General features: G+C 44.3%; 1 protein-coding gene across 6 annotated transcripts in view; it reads left to right on the top strand.

The window, feature by feature from the left end:
- Positions 1–12,973, top strand: part of LOC119966499 (partitioning defective 3 homolog) — a 939,848-nt gene extending 926,875 nt beyond the window's left edge. For 5 of the 6 annotated variants that reach the window (XM_038798290.1, XM_038798285.1, XM_038798283.1 and 2 more), the window contains 2 exons: positions 4,064–4,191; positions 10,929–12,973. In XM_038798290.1, the coding sequence (XP_038654218.1) occupies positions 4,064–4,191; positions 10,929–11,301 (501 nt within the window). In that variant the 3' untranslated portion in view covers positions 11,302–12,973. The remainder of the gene's footprint in view (positions 1–4,063; positions 4,192–10,928) is intronic. The other variant, XM_038798284.1, reaches the window with a different exon arrangement.
- The last annotated feature ends 2,294 nt before the right edge of the window (positions 12,974–15,267 follow it).

Below are 15,267 nucleotides of genomic sequence, written 5' to 3'. Positions count from 1 at the left end.
GAGAAAAGTCTGCTTTTTTTTCCACGTAGAGGACCCTTTATAGGTTTTGCAGCTCGCTACTCAGCTCTTGGCAAGTGCCGCAACACAATAGTTCACATAATTCATCACAAATGGGCGATACTAAAAAAAAGTTTGCAGTCGTGCTCAGGCAAAGGCATAAGGGAAAATTAATGCAGCACATGGGAATATTTATGTTGGTGTACTAAAGTGAGCAGTTCTGAAGCTGAAAGGTGTGGGGCATCATCTTGCAACACAGTTGAGGTAACTTTGTTCAGAGTGTATCTAAGCGATACTTGATCTGGGAGCCAACTAGGATGTTTCAAACACCCTAATTTTAAGTGTCGTGTGCAGCTATAAACTTCCAAGATCACTGCAGAATTTATCAAAGTAAATGTACAAAGAGCATAGCACATACTGCAGAATGAACACTCGTGTGAATCTTATGGTAATTAATCACTCTTTAGAGAGAATATATACATCCAGATTTCTTGTGAAATCATCAGGTCAAGGCTACCATGAAGATTCATTGACAAATCACTTTGACTTGAAGTAGAAAGTTAGCAAACGCTATCATACAATTCACTTATAGATGCTTAAGTTTGCAAATATATAATTTAATACTTTAACACTCCACATTGTAACTTGCTTTCTTGAGAGTTATAAATGCTCAGGAATATCTTGAATACTATTAAATAAGTAATAGATTCAATATATGTGTCAAATTTATTTTTGAATTTGTACATTGGAAATTCTGGTCATCCCATTATGACCCTTGGGACACCAGAACTCTGGAAATAGGACAGCAAAGATTCGGTGGAATGGCACTAATAACAAAAGTGTCTTGGTATGAACTAAGGCTCAAAAAAAATTTGTTATTAGAACAAAGTTAATGAAGGATTTAACAGAGGTTCTTCAGAATTATGACAGGTTTTGATATGCCCGAGCATAAATATATTTTCATTGATAGGTGGAACAGCAATAAGGGAGCATAAACTCAAGATTATCATTGCAACAAGAACAGCGCAGAAGTTAGAAGGATATTCTTGTCACCTCGAGGGGTTATTAGCTCATGGAATGCTTTAGAACAAGTAGCTTCTGAGGCAGGGTCTATAACGTCGTTTAAAAGGGAATTGGATAAGTAGTTCCAAAGGAAGAATATAAAACAGAATGTGACTAAGGCAGGGAAATGGGATTAGAGTAGATAGCTTCAATTAAAGAATTATAACGCTGGTCACACTCAATAGGTTGAATGGAACTCCTTCTGTGCTGTAATTTTTATGATTCAAACTTAGAGTGAATGGATTAAATTAATTACATACTAAAATGCACACATGGGTTTACATAAAACTGGATAATGGTTCTATTCTGACTAAAACAAATAAAGGCTTGTGCCACATCTCTTCCTGTTCTTGGTTTTACAAATTTGATCGTATTCTAGTTTTTCTAACTCTTGCTTATCAAGGTCAAAGCAGTTTAGAGTGCAAGAACTTTCATGTTCAGAGTTAGTACATGTTTCTTCTGATTCATAAGAGGGGTACAGTGACCTTTCAGGTTCAACTCTTCCTTATGCCTTGCATTCCTGGGCCTTGCTCCTTCTTGGTAAAGCATGAGAAAACTACATTTCATTCTAGTAACACCTTCTACCTCATACTTGTGTCCTCGACCATTTTAGTCTTGCCAGTCTCACGCATTCATGTTCACCATTCAGGATTATTAGAGTTTTAGAATGTAGTGCCGTTTCCTTCTAGTGCTTTAGCTGGAAATGATTTTCATAATTATGCTACACTTGTGTTGTATGATGTTTGTCCAGATGTTTATGCTCTTCTGAGGAATGTGTCACAAAACGGTTTTTAAAAAAAAGATCTGACTGCTGATCGTTTTTAAAGCAAATTGCGTTTGGTTGAGTTTCCAAAAACTATTTATTTCTCAGTCTCAGTGCATAATGTATTAAACTCAATAAATGTTCATATTATACTTCCGAGAATATTCTCAAACAGTGCTTAAAGCGGTGGTGTTTCCTTTGTGAATCTTGCAAATTCACTATTAACCAGCAACAGTTTGGAAGTGATCCAACTAGCAAGCCCATAATAGTAATAAAACATGCAAATTAAAGTAGATATTTGCTGAAATAATTACAGAAATTGATGTATGGCATAATTAGTACATATAACTTTCAATGTATGTCCAGGAAATGGGTGTTAAATATATATCAGCTGTTCTATAAAGTCAGAAAAATAGATATTAATTTTCCTTTATTGTTGTCTGACAATTAAATGTAAATAACAGTTTCAAGGACTGTGGATGGATTTCCGCGACCAAAGTAGGTAACCCGAGTTAGGAAATTGCCAACTCAGCAGACTCGCCTCGGTTTAAAGGACTCTGATTCACCCAACCTTTGTTCGGGGGAAGTGGGGACAGTTGAGAGAGTCGGGTCTGCAGATCGGAGATAGCCATGGGGTGAAGTGGGCTAGTTGGAAGACCCACCTCGGGTCCCTGGGATTTCACTCCAGTTGTTTTGAAGGTTTTAGGCCCTCTCGCCCTCATCATTCACACTCCCTCACCAACCCACAAACTCCCCATGCCCCCTTTGGATCTCTGCCCTATCCTGACCTCTGTGCCGTATCTGTCCCACTTCTACATCCTCCATGGCCCTTCCATGCCCATTCACCCAGCATGTACTATGTAAGCACCAGTGAGCCATTTAACAATGGCAGGAATGGGAAAATGCGGAAGAAATAAATTCAGAATTCTTTGAAAATAAGTTTCTGTTCCTGCAACCCTATTAAATTCTCAATCAGTTGGAATTTCAGGAACAGATGCTCTAACCACTTCACACCTCTGAATTGTCCAAATAAACATTGAGACATTGACAAAAGAGATCACAAAAAGAACAAAGTGTAATAAGGACTTAACGGTCTCAACCATCAAAGTCAACATTCCACTTCAGTTGTCAAATGGGGCTGTTTAGCTCACTGGGCTAATCGCTGGCTTTGAAGGCAGACCAAGGCAAGCTGGCAGCACGGTTCGATTCCCGTACCAGCCTCCCCGAACAGGCGCCGGAATGTGGCGACTAGGGACTTTTCACAGTAACTTCATTTGAAGCCTACTCGTGACAGTAAGCGATTTTCATTTTCATTTCAAAACATAACCCCTACTGGCCTGATACATTTGAGTGTCTTGGATCTCAGCCAAGCATTCATAATCAACACAGGTGGAGTACTGTTTCAACAGAAACAGATGGCCACATGTGTTTATTTGGATGATATTAAGAGGTGCAAGGTACTTAAAGCCTCTGTTACTGAAATTCTCATTGCCCTGACTGATTGACATTTTAATGGGGCTGTAGGAAGCAGCTTTGTTCAAAGAAGAAATCCGAATAGGTGTTTCTTCTCCCCCCCTCCCAGCATTTCCACACTTGGCATTGTTGTTACATGGCTCATTGGTTTAGTACATAGTATATCCTGCATGAGGGGGAATGTGTGACAAGGAAGTCTTAAAGGTGGCATTGTGGGGGGGGGGGGGGGGGGGGGGGGGGGCTGTGGCATGGAAGTCATAAAGGTGGCATGGGGGGGGGGCTATGGGATATTCTGTGTTAAAGCATTTCAAAAGATTCCCAAATCCAGGCCATAGTCCACGACTCCGCTGAGGGACTGTGAACCATGAGTCATGGAGAAGTTGGTCCAACTCCATGAAAACTGAAAGGTTCGATGAGATACCTACTCCCAAAATGGAGTTAACCAAGTCCGGAGTGTAAGCTTGCTATCTGCACACTTATCCCATGCAAAAAAAAATTGCCAGTTCTGGGAATGGAGGAGAGAGTCCTGGAAATGGGTCTCATTCACCATTTTTAGAACCCTCTACCTCCGTTCTGACAGCCAGAGGCATGAAAACCCAGTCCTCTTATGTAACCTTTTGACTAACTGCTCAATGTTTATATTATTATTAACCTCAGTTCTGAGGGATAAGTGCTGCCGTCGTATAACTTCAGCTGGCCTATTGATCTGCCATTGCAAAAGACCACGCTAGACTCTTTTAAGTGACTTGCTTTACAATTCCTCTTTAGCCCAACTCTGGTCCTTATGCCCAAAGTGGTCGACACTCTGTGTCTGTAGAGGTTCAACTGCAGCGCCAGAGACAAGAAGAAAGGGAGAGCTTCCAACAGGCACAGCGACAATACAGCTCATTGCCACGGTAAGTCACCAATGCCATGTGGCTTTATTAAGTCAGAGACTGTTCATTTTGTTTTATACCTGAAGCCATAAAAGTAATTGACATATGAATCTACATATAAGGTTTACACATTAACTATTTTGAATAATGAATATAGCTTGCGGTCCAAAAGCGTGTTTTCTCATTGCCCTGCATGCTCTGTAAATCTGCAGTGGTTGGAAAAATTAAAATTCTGAACGTCATAAAGGGGAAATAAAAGTGACTTGTTAAAGGTCACTTCTTTAGCATAGTTTTGCCAGAATTGCAAATCAATTTAAATAAATTGTGTTTTTTAAACAAAATGGTGCAATTACGCTACTGCAATTCTCTGAACGGCAAAGTCAACAAAAAACATTCGCTGGACAGTATATAGCGAGTGAATTTGGTGACAGCTGTTTCCTAGTATGTCTAAATTAACCCGAACAGTGTTGAAAAAAAGACGCCTATTCAGGGGCTCTCTGCCTTATGTCTGTCTTCAGACTGGTTTGTTGGCAGAAGTCTATATAATGTTGATAATTCATCTACTTTAGTTTATACAACTTCCAGTTGTTTTAATGGGTCAGGCAGATTATTGGGGAGCTATTTGGGCCTTTTTGTGTAGACATTCTGTGCAAAACTAAACAAAACAGAAGTGAAGTAACATAGAAATCTATTAAACAGAGAAGTAATACAATGGGTCTTCTTGTCGTGGACTCAAATATTGTGACGTTTTGCCAAAAGAAAATACCTGTACTTAGTACAGACATTTATCGGGGGGAGGGGGGGTGAACTTGCATTGGCTACTTCAGACTTACTCCATGTGATTGGGGCTATGTCTCAAGCTACATTGAGCTTTCTCCCAATCAAACCCCACACACTTAGAAACTGTCCAAAATTGACTCCTTGAAGCCACTTAATTGAGAAGGTTTTTTCTGATTTAGTCAAGGGATATATATGTGTGGTTGGCAAAGCCAGCAATTATTGACGATCCATAATTGCCCCCGGGATGGTGATAGTGAGCTGCAGTCCATGTGGTGCAGGAAAATTCACAGGGCTGTTAGGGAAGAGGTTCCAGATGACCAGAGTTAAGAACAAAATGGTGATATATGCCCAGATCAGGATTATGTGTGATTTGGAGATGGTGTTGTGTTCCCGTGTGCCTGCTGCCCTTGTCCTTCTATGTGGTAGATGCTTCAGGTTTGTGAAATGCTGTGAAAGAAGCTTAGGCGAAGTACTACAGAACATCTTGTAAATGGTGTGATCAATTGCACAAAGACTCAGATTGGGTACAACTGTGGCTTTATTGCAGTCAGATGCGTGGCCTCCTACTGCAGCTGGCGAAATGGCAGATCAATGGAGGACACGCATATTTATACAGCTGCTACTGGGCGGAGCCAGCGGCGATACAAAATCTCGTAATTATAGGTGGAGAGCTCGATTCTCCACCGCAAGATTTTATCGTTTTTGATCTTGCCCCGCTGTGTGTTATTGAACATGAAGGCTACCGACCGCTGGTCAGTGAGGAGAGTGAATCTCCTGCCAGCCAGGTAATGCCTCCAATGCCGCACAGCTTCAACAATGGCCTGGGCCTCTTTTTCGACGGATGAGTGCCAAATTTCTTGAGGGAAAAGAATGCCACGGGTCTGCCTGCCTGATTTGAGGGTGGGGGATAGGGCGACATCTGAAGCGTCGCTTTCTACTTGGAAGGGCAGTGTCTCATCTACTGTGTGCATCCCGGCCTTAGCTATGTCTGCTCTGATACGGCGAAGGCCTGTTGTGCCTCGGCCGTGAGGGGAAATTGGGTGGACTGTATGAGTGGACGGGCCCTGTCCGCATAGTTTGGGACCCACTGAGCGTCGTGGGAAAAGAACCCCAGGCAGCGTTTGAGGGCCTTGGGGCAGTGGGGGAGTGGAAGCTCCATGAGGGGGTGCATGCGGTCGGGATCGTACCCCAGAAGTCCGTTCTGGACTACATAGCCGAGGATGGCTAAGCGCAGGGGTGGGCAAACTATTCCGTGCGAGGGCCACATTCAGAAATTCACAATTTTAAAGGGCCGCATAGTATATTAAGTAAAATAATTACTTCACCCGGTTATGATTCTGGGCGCCTCATATAGAACATAGAACAGTACAGCACAGAACAGGCCCTTCGGCCCTCGACGTTGTGCCGAGCAATGATCACCCTACTCAAGTCAACGTATCCACCCTATACCAGTAAGTAACCCAACAGCACCCCCCCCCCCCCCCCCCCCATTAACCTTAAAAAAAATAATAAAAACATTTTTAAAAAAAATTTTTTTAAAAGTTTTTTTTTAATGACTTGGTGGGCCGCATCAAGACCTTTGGCGGGCCGCATGCGGCCCGCGGGCCGTAGTTTGCCCACCCCTGGCTAAGCGGGTCATGCTGAACACACACTTCTCTTTATTATACGTAAGGTTGAGAAGAGTGGCGGTGCGGAGGAATTTAGCGAGGTTGGCATCGTGGTCCTGCTGATCATGGCCGCAGATGGTGACATTATCTAAGTACGGAAACGTGGCCCGCAAACCGTACTGGTCAACCATTCGGTCCATCTCCCTTTGGAAGACCGAGACCCCGTTAGTGACGCCAAAGGGAACCCTAAGAAAGTGATATAGCCGACTGTCCGCCTCGAAGGCATTGTATGGACGGTCCGATTTACAGATGGGGAGCTGGTGGTAGGTGGATTTCAGGTCAATTGTTGAGAAGACCCGGTACTGTGCAATCTGATTGACCATATCAGATATGCGTGGGAGGGGATGAGCGTCGGGCTGCGTGTACCAATTGATGGTCTGGCTGTAGTCCACAACCATTCTGTGTTTCTCCCCAGTTTTAACTACTACCACTTGGGCTCTCCAGGGGCTGTTGCTGGCCTCGATGATACCCTCCCGAAGCAGCCTCTGGACCTCGGACCCGATGAAGGCCTTGACTGGGCGCTGTACCGTCTGCTCCTGGTGGCAACGGGTTTGCAATCGGAAGTTAGATTGGCAAAGAGGGAGGGGGGGGTCAACCTTGAGGGTCGCAAGGCCACAAACGGTGAGTGGAGGTGTAGGGGCCCGCCGAATTTGAGGGTGAGGCTCTGGAGATTGCACTGAAAATCCAGGCCCAGCAATAGTGCAGCGCAGAAATTAGGAAGGACGTAGAGATAGAAACCGCTGAATTCTACGCCCTGGACTGTGAACGTGACCGTGCAGAACCCTCGGATCGGGACAGAATGGGATCCGGAGGCCAGGGAGATCTGTTGATTGGCGAGGTGGACCGCGAGGGAGCAGCGCCTTACCGTATCCGGATGTATGAAGCTTTCAGTGCTCCCGGAGTCCAGCAGGCCAGAGGTCGCGTGGCCGTTGATTTTCACCGTTGTCGAAGCGGTGGCCAAGTTGTGTGGACGAGCCTGGTCCAGCGTCATCGAGGCGAGCTGCGGGTGATCGTCAGAGATTTCAGACGGAGAGCGTTGGTGGCCCAGGTCGTGGGATGTCGTTGGCATTCCTGCCCCGTGGGAAAGACAAAATAGCGGGTAACAAAATGGCGGCTAGCATGGGGCGCACATTGCGGGGGTGGGACAAGATGGCACACCTATGGGCCGCACGTTAGCGGAGCTGGACAAGATGGCGGCGCCCATGGGTCACACGTGGACTGAGGGGGAGAAGATGGCGCCGCCCACTGGCCACACGTGGCCCCGGAAGGCGAAGATGGCGACGCACATTGTGCGTTTGGCGGGGGGGGGGTGATAACAGCGTCTGCGCGGGCCTGGAACACTGCGACAAAGTGGCCCTTTTTGTTACAAGACTTGCAAGTGGCGGTGCGGGCCGGGCAGCGTTGGTGGGGGTGCTTCTGTTGGCCGCAGAAGTAGCAGCGAGGACCGCCGGGGTGCGCGGACTGGCGTGTGGTGCAGGCGTATTGGCTAGGCAGGGCCCCAGCTGGGGGGGTCGTTTGCGAGGTCTAGGAGGGTTGGGCCACGCAGCGAGAGGGGTAGGCCTGAACATTATGGGAGGCGACCGTCATGGAGAGCGCTAATATTTTTGTCTCCCCTAGGTCGAGGGTGGTCCCTTCCAGCAGTCGTTGTTGGAAAAGGTCCGACCCAATCCCCGCTACGAACGCATCACGCATGAGGAGATTAGAATGCTCGGTGGCCATAATGGCCTGACAGTCACAGTCCCGGACGAGTGGGATTAGGGCCCGCCAGAAGTCTTCGATGGACTCACTAGGGAGTTGAGAGCGAGTGGCGAGTACATGCCTGGCGAAGAGCGTGTTCGCTTTCTGCACGTAGTTCTCTTTTAGGAGTGCCATGGCTTCCGTGTAAGTCGGGGCGTCCTGGACCAACGGGAACACGCTGGAGCTCAACCTGGAATACAGGACCTGTATACTCTGAGCCTCCGTCGGTGTGGGGTTTGCTATGTTGATGTAAGCCTCAAAGCAAGCTAGCCAGTGATTAAAGTCCTTTCTGGCGTCGGGCGAGTGCGGATCCAGCTGCAGGCGATCTGGTTTGATTCTGATATCCATTTTGTTGAAAATCTGACTGCAATAAATTGATGCACGATCAATTGCACAAAGACTAAAGTTGGGTACAACTGTGGCTTTGTTGCAGTCAAATGCGTGGCTTCCTGCTGCAGCTGGCGAAATGGCAGATCAATGGAGGACACGCATATTTATACTCCTCCTACTGGGCGGAGCCAGCCGGCAGGGGCTACCGGCAAACCTGTAGTACAGGTCCTACCTTACATCCCCTAATACAGGTGTACAGTGGTTCACCACATGGTGCATACTGCTGCTAATCGGTATTGGAGGTGGAAGGAATTAATTTTTAAGGTGATGAGTGGGGTGTTATTAAAGGGGACTGCTTTGACCTGGATGGAGTGGAGCTTTTTTTGAGCGCTGTTGGAGTTGCACCCGTGTGCGTTGGATGGAAAAAACCCAACTCCTGATCGCCTCTGTATTTATGTGGTCAATCCAGTTAATGTTCTGGGCAATGGTGACGAGGACAAGATGGTGGAAAACTCGATGATTGAAATGTTATTGAAGGTCAAAGGGAGATGAATAGATTCCCTCTCTTTGGAAATGATCATTGCCTGTCACTTGTGTGGCGTGAATGTTACTTGTCACTTATCAGTCCAAGCCTGAATATTGTCCAGGGCTTGCTGGCACAGACTGAGGAGTTGTAAATGGTGCTGAACACTCTGCAATTATCAGTGATCATCTCCACTTCTGACCTTATGAAAGAAGGGAGGTCATTGATGAAAATAATTAAGCTGGGACATTATCCTGAGGAACTGCTGCTGTGATGTCCTGGGGCTCAGCTGGTTGGCCTCCAACAACCACAACCATTGTTCTTTCTGCTAGATGTGACTTCAGCCAGGTGAGAATGTCCCATTTGATTCCCATTGACTTCAATTTTGCTCGGGCCCCTTGATGCCACACTTGGTCAAAGGCTGCTTTATTGTCAAGGGCACTCTCACCTCAGCTCTGGAATTCAGCTCTTATGTCCATGGTTGGACCAAGGCTGCAATTTAGTATTGGACCAAGTGAACCTGACAGAATGCAACTTGTCTCTGTTGGTAAGTAAGACTTGTTTGATAGCACTGTGGATGGCCCATTCCATCACTTTACCAATGATTGAGAAATAACTGATAGGGTGGAAATAGGCCAAATTGGATTTGCCCTGCTTTTTGTGAACCCGTTGCATCATTCTCGGTTAGATACTATATGTAGCCAATAATTAGAAATAATAATAATAACCTTTTATTGTCACAAGTATGAAGTTACTATGAAAAGTCCCTAGTTGCCACATTCTGGCGCCTGTTTGGGTGAACTGGTACGGGAATTGAACCTGCGGTGCTGGCCTTGTTCTGCATCACAAACTGGCTGTCTAGCCCACTGAGCTAAACCAGCCCAGATACAAATACAGTAATTTATACAAATATTTATACAGTAATTTATACTAATACAGTAAAACCAGCCCAAATACAGTAATTTACTGCCATTTTTCCTTATTATTAATTTACTTCCCTCAACCTCCTTAGTGCATATTTTCACCCATGCACTGCCTCGATATTGTACCTGTTCCCAGGTCTCAGTTAAGTTTCACATAACAGCCATTCTCATGCCAGGCTGGTTTAGCTCACTGGGCTAAATCACTGGCTTTTCAAGCAGGCCAGCAGCACGGTTCGATTCCCGTACCAGCCTCCCCGGACAGGCGCCGGAATGTGGCGACTAGGGGCTTTTCACAGTAACTTCATTGAAGCCTACTCGTGACAATAAGCGATTTTCATTTTTTTTCATTTCATTTCGTTTCATTTTTCATTCTTCTGACGGTGGCATTTCTTCACATGTTAACACTAGCAATAATGATAGTATGGTCTGATGCTGTAATAGGGCAGATAATAATGCATCAATGTACCAGTGCCTGTTACCGATCCTCCATCACAAATGCCCACACTTGTTGGTACAAGTATTGTCCTATCGTGCATGAGTACAGACTGTGAAACACTTAATTATAACCACTCGGCCAGGATTATGACTTATTAGGTGACATCATGCAAATTGATAATTTCATTTATCAATAACGTATACATAATTTATGAACAAAATAATTATGAAGAATTAATATTGTCTTGGCTGTTGTTTAGTGTTTTCCCATAGAACAGCAAGTATTTGACATCAATTGTCTTGCATGTGTCCATCAAGAGGCAAAATAAAATTTTTGTCTCCAAATTTTGCTCATTTCTGCAGGCAAAGTAAGAAGAATTCCAGTTCCATGACTCAGGAAGCATGGGATAAAGGCTATGCCCCTGGCGATGGTTTCCAGAGTGCAAAGGACAATCCCAGATACTCAAGTTATCAAGGCTCTCGGAACGGCTACCTAGGACATGGCGTCAATGCACGGGTTTTGATGGAAACACAGGAGCTGTTGCGCCAAGAGGAACAACGGCAGAAAGATCATCAGCCCACAGAAGGGCGTAATAATTATGACTCTTTCAAAACAGATCCCAGCTACAGCCTTCCAAAAGGTCCCTACAGACAAGATGTCCCTCCCTCCCCTTCTCAGGTAGCCAGGCTGTCTAGATTACAAATGCAGGACAAAGGACGGCCTTTCTATCCCTGACGTGCAGTTAGAACTTCAGCATACAAGGCAATAAGTCACTTTTTGGGGGAGAAACAAAACAGAGTTTGTTCCTCTCAAGATCAAAGGAGAAGGACTTCAAATCTGTAGCAGGTTTTTTGCGATGATCTCTATTCCAGTGCCTCCAGTAATTTGAGAAAAGACTCACTGGCCTTAATCTGCCTCCTTCTGTCTGCCACATCAGTCGATAACACAGAAAGACTTTCTCACAGTTTGACAATCAGGTGGAAGCAGAAGAACAAGTGTGGTGTCATGAGGGATCTAATCATGTGATTCTTCTCTAGACAGTGTGACTGATTTTTAGTGATTCATAGCTGGATTTATTCTGCTACCTTCACAATGCCCTTCTGTTAGTGTATTTGTGAGATATGTGGCCCCAATTCCACCCCCCCAAATGTATACAGATGTTAAGCTTGGCATAAAATGATGCATACAGGAATTCTGTTACATTAGTCCCGAGGGGGCAATTTCACATGTGACGTCACTTCAACATTGATGAGAAAATGTTCTGTGGTTCATTGTCCTCTATTTTGATCATTCCTTGTGAAATATTTTCTATCTTTGAATGGAATAGGTCAAAAAAGAACTAATCTGTGTGCTTTTACACTATGTAATATTTTAAATCTGATTGAGAAGGCCTGTGGAAATGGTGGAACATGTTAAAGGGTACAGCATACCACAACAACATTCACTTATCAGCTCTTTGATGGACAAGAGGAATAAACTGCCAATATTGTGATTTCAGGGAAGAGAGAGTGGATCCAGCAATACTTAATCATTTTTTTTTTAATGCTAATTCTTCCATATTTCAGTTCTGTTTACAGCCAATAACTTAGAGAGGAGGTGTTATCTGAATATGAAATGTATACAAATGTCCTGGCTCTGTAAGCCCTCGTGGCAACACACAAAAAGGTGCTTCTCACATCAGGCATTGGAGAAATACGGGGCAAGATATAGAAGGGAAACACATGATGGGTTTTTCATGCAAGTCCGTAACACAGCAAATCTGTGCGGTCAAGTAGGAGATCACATTTAATGCTTCCAGTGCCCATCATATCTTTGTGTTGTAGCAGATGAGTGGTTATATAGTTACAATGATGTCTGTGCAAGTTCAAGAAAGGAAAAGAAGACGTAACAATTTTGTTATATATAAAAAAATACATGCAAATATGTGACTTACATTTTATTATTGCTTTTACTGTGATACCCTAATGTACATTTGGGAATTTGGAAAGCTTTCCTTTAAACAATTGTTTTTAAGAGCTTGACATTCAATAGATTGTGTGGAATATAGAGGTTGGAACAATTTAAGTGCCTACAGTTCCAGATGTGAGAGGGAATGAATTTGGGTCAGTTCTCACACACTAACCATAGTGCGCACTGCATGAATCAGGAAGACTATGCCTAGTTCTCTTTGGCATTTTTCTTTTGTTGTCAGGCTGTTTTTGGTGTACGTGAAACCTCTGCACAATTATTGATGTCTTGTTTGCCTGTTTGTCTTTGCCTTTGTAACAATTTTACTATCATGTTTTAAACAAAATGTATAACACAGTGCAATCAGTTTTTAATGGCTCTTTTACACAGTGTATAAAACAATGTAAGACAACTTTCTTGTACATATCACTTTAGAATAAAAAAACTGTTTCATCCTGTTTGCAATATAGTCTGTAATTTTGCTAGATCAATTGCCACGTCGATAAGGAAGGTTTTCCACAAGTGGGATACATGGAGAAAGTGATTAATGTCCATTTACAATAAACTATTGAAATAAGCATGGCATTGAATTAGCATATTGCACATTTTTCAATACATTTTCCATTGAGAAGCAGTTGCAACACTTTGAAACATTTCTGAATACCAATGATTGTCAGTGAGCTTTACAGCCCAGCTACAGATGGAAGCTATGGCTGACATGCAGAATTAATTTTATTGCACTTATGGTCTTTTGGGCAGAGAATGGCATAAACCTGATTCTTTGCACGTATAAGACTGACTCTCTGTGTGAGAAAGACTGCAAGGTGCTCTCAGGCGTTCACAAAGATGGAACATTTTGCCACAGTCTGTGGAGCTGTCACACAAGTGTGTAGAAAGAATTGCAAGTGTGAAATGATGTTTCAGTGTGTGCATTCGATGGTGTATATTCTTATCCGTTACATTCCTATTGTGATTATGATGCTTACTGAGGTGGTGAGAAAGAGAGCTCATTGTTTGCAAATTAACTCGGCAGGTTTGCCATTCGATTTTCCCTCGGGATGAGAAACATAGAATAATAATCGAATGCCGGTGAGGACAGCAGATGTGTTGTTGCACCGAAACAAAAAATATCCTGTTCATTTGTTGTCCTGCATGTTCCATAGATGAGAAGCCAGGAAAATCATAGTTTTATGCCTGCACGTTTAATAGTTTTATCTAGAATTCCAAGCGGTGGGACTTTGTACTGGACTCAACAGGCGGCACCCAATGAAGCCAGGGCTGCTGTCCCTAGTAAGGACACACGCCCGTCCCCAAGGGCTATCAGCCAATCAGAGAGCCACCAACAGCTCCATTTTTTAAGCAGCCATATCAGGAATGGTGGTCATTGCTGGGCTACACCTGGAGGAGGGCAGCTCATCATGGGCCTGGTGTCCTCGCCACAAGGCAACTGGGGTATCGGGACCCTAGAGTTGTTGGTTTGGGGGGGGGGGGTTGGCGAGAGAGACCTCCAACGGCTGAGCATGCCTAAGAAGGAGACCTCAACTACCCCTAACTGGAACACACTATGAGACCATCAGGGTTCAGTTGGCAGTCTTCCCGTGCAATGGAGGGTCCCCAACATGGGTAGAAGGAGGTCCTTAATTGGCCACTTAAGTAGACTCAGTTGGGCTCTAGGAGGCAGGCTCTTCACCTTCACCACAGCTGGCAAGATGGCATGGTAATGGGAAGATGATGGTCACTCACCTACCACCATTCTGCAGTCCTCCCACTTCCAATCTAGTTATTTACTGCACAGAAGGAGGCCATTCAATCCACTCTCGCCAAAACATTACATCTCAATCAAATCGCCGCGCAATTTCCTTTGCTCCGAGACAAACAACCCCCCCCCAACAGCATCTTGGGCGTAACCTTTTAGATTAAAATCCCTCATCCCTTAAACCATTCCATTGATCTTCTCTGCACCCTCTCAAGAACCCACATGTCCTTTCTAAAGTGTGCTGACCCAAACTACATACAATACTCTAGTGGCTGAACCAGAGCCTTATAAAGGAATCCAGAATACAATGGTGCTGTCTCAAGATAAGGGGATAATCATTCAGGACTAAGACGAAGAGAAATTCAGATTGAAGAAAGGTCGTTGACCTGAAACATTCACTCCGTTTCTCTCTCCACAGATGTTGCCTGACCGACTGAATATTTTGATCATCTTCTGTTTTTAATTTCAGATTTCCAGCATCTGCAGGATTTTGCTTTTATTTGGCTTCTCAAAACCTTGACTGCACTGTGAGCTTACAACTACTTTACAGAATGATGTGTCTAATTAGCATGCATCACAATCCTACTTCCCTTCCAGCTATGAGATGCACTCGAATACTGACCACTGTGAATGACAAGGCAGCGCATAGCCAACCAAATAATAAATCTCACGGATTCCCAGAATGGGTTTGTACTTGATGCAGCCATCCATCGCACAATGTGGCTTAGTTATGATGTGCACACACAGTGCAATGAGATTCAGGCACTGAGTAAGCTTAAACATATATTTCCATCATAGTGTTTATTACAGTTGATTACTGTCTATGGCCTATGCATGTTTACCTAGTCTGTGGGGTGTTTTCACCTCCAGCCCTGAGCAGGCAGATCTTAACAACATGGCAACTGCTGTCCCAGAGCATTGCAGCTGAATGTCAGACACCAACCTCCATTCCCATTGCATTGTCAAAATACAGGAAGAGTATTCTTTCTGTAGATACA

This window comes from Scyliorhinus canicula, chromosome 5, assembly GCF_902713615.1.
Source record: "Scyliorhinus canicula chromosome 5, sScyCan1.1, whole genome shotgun sequence".
Taxonomy (NCBI): domain Eukaryota; kingdom Metazoa; phylum Chordata; class Chondrichthyes; order Carcharhiniformes; family Scyliorhinidae; genus Scyliorhinus; species Scyliorhinus canicula.
Note: the sequence above shows the minus strand (reverse complement) of the source record. Positions and strands in the feature narration are given on the sequence as shown.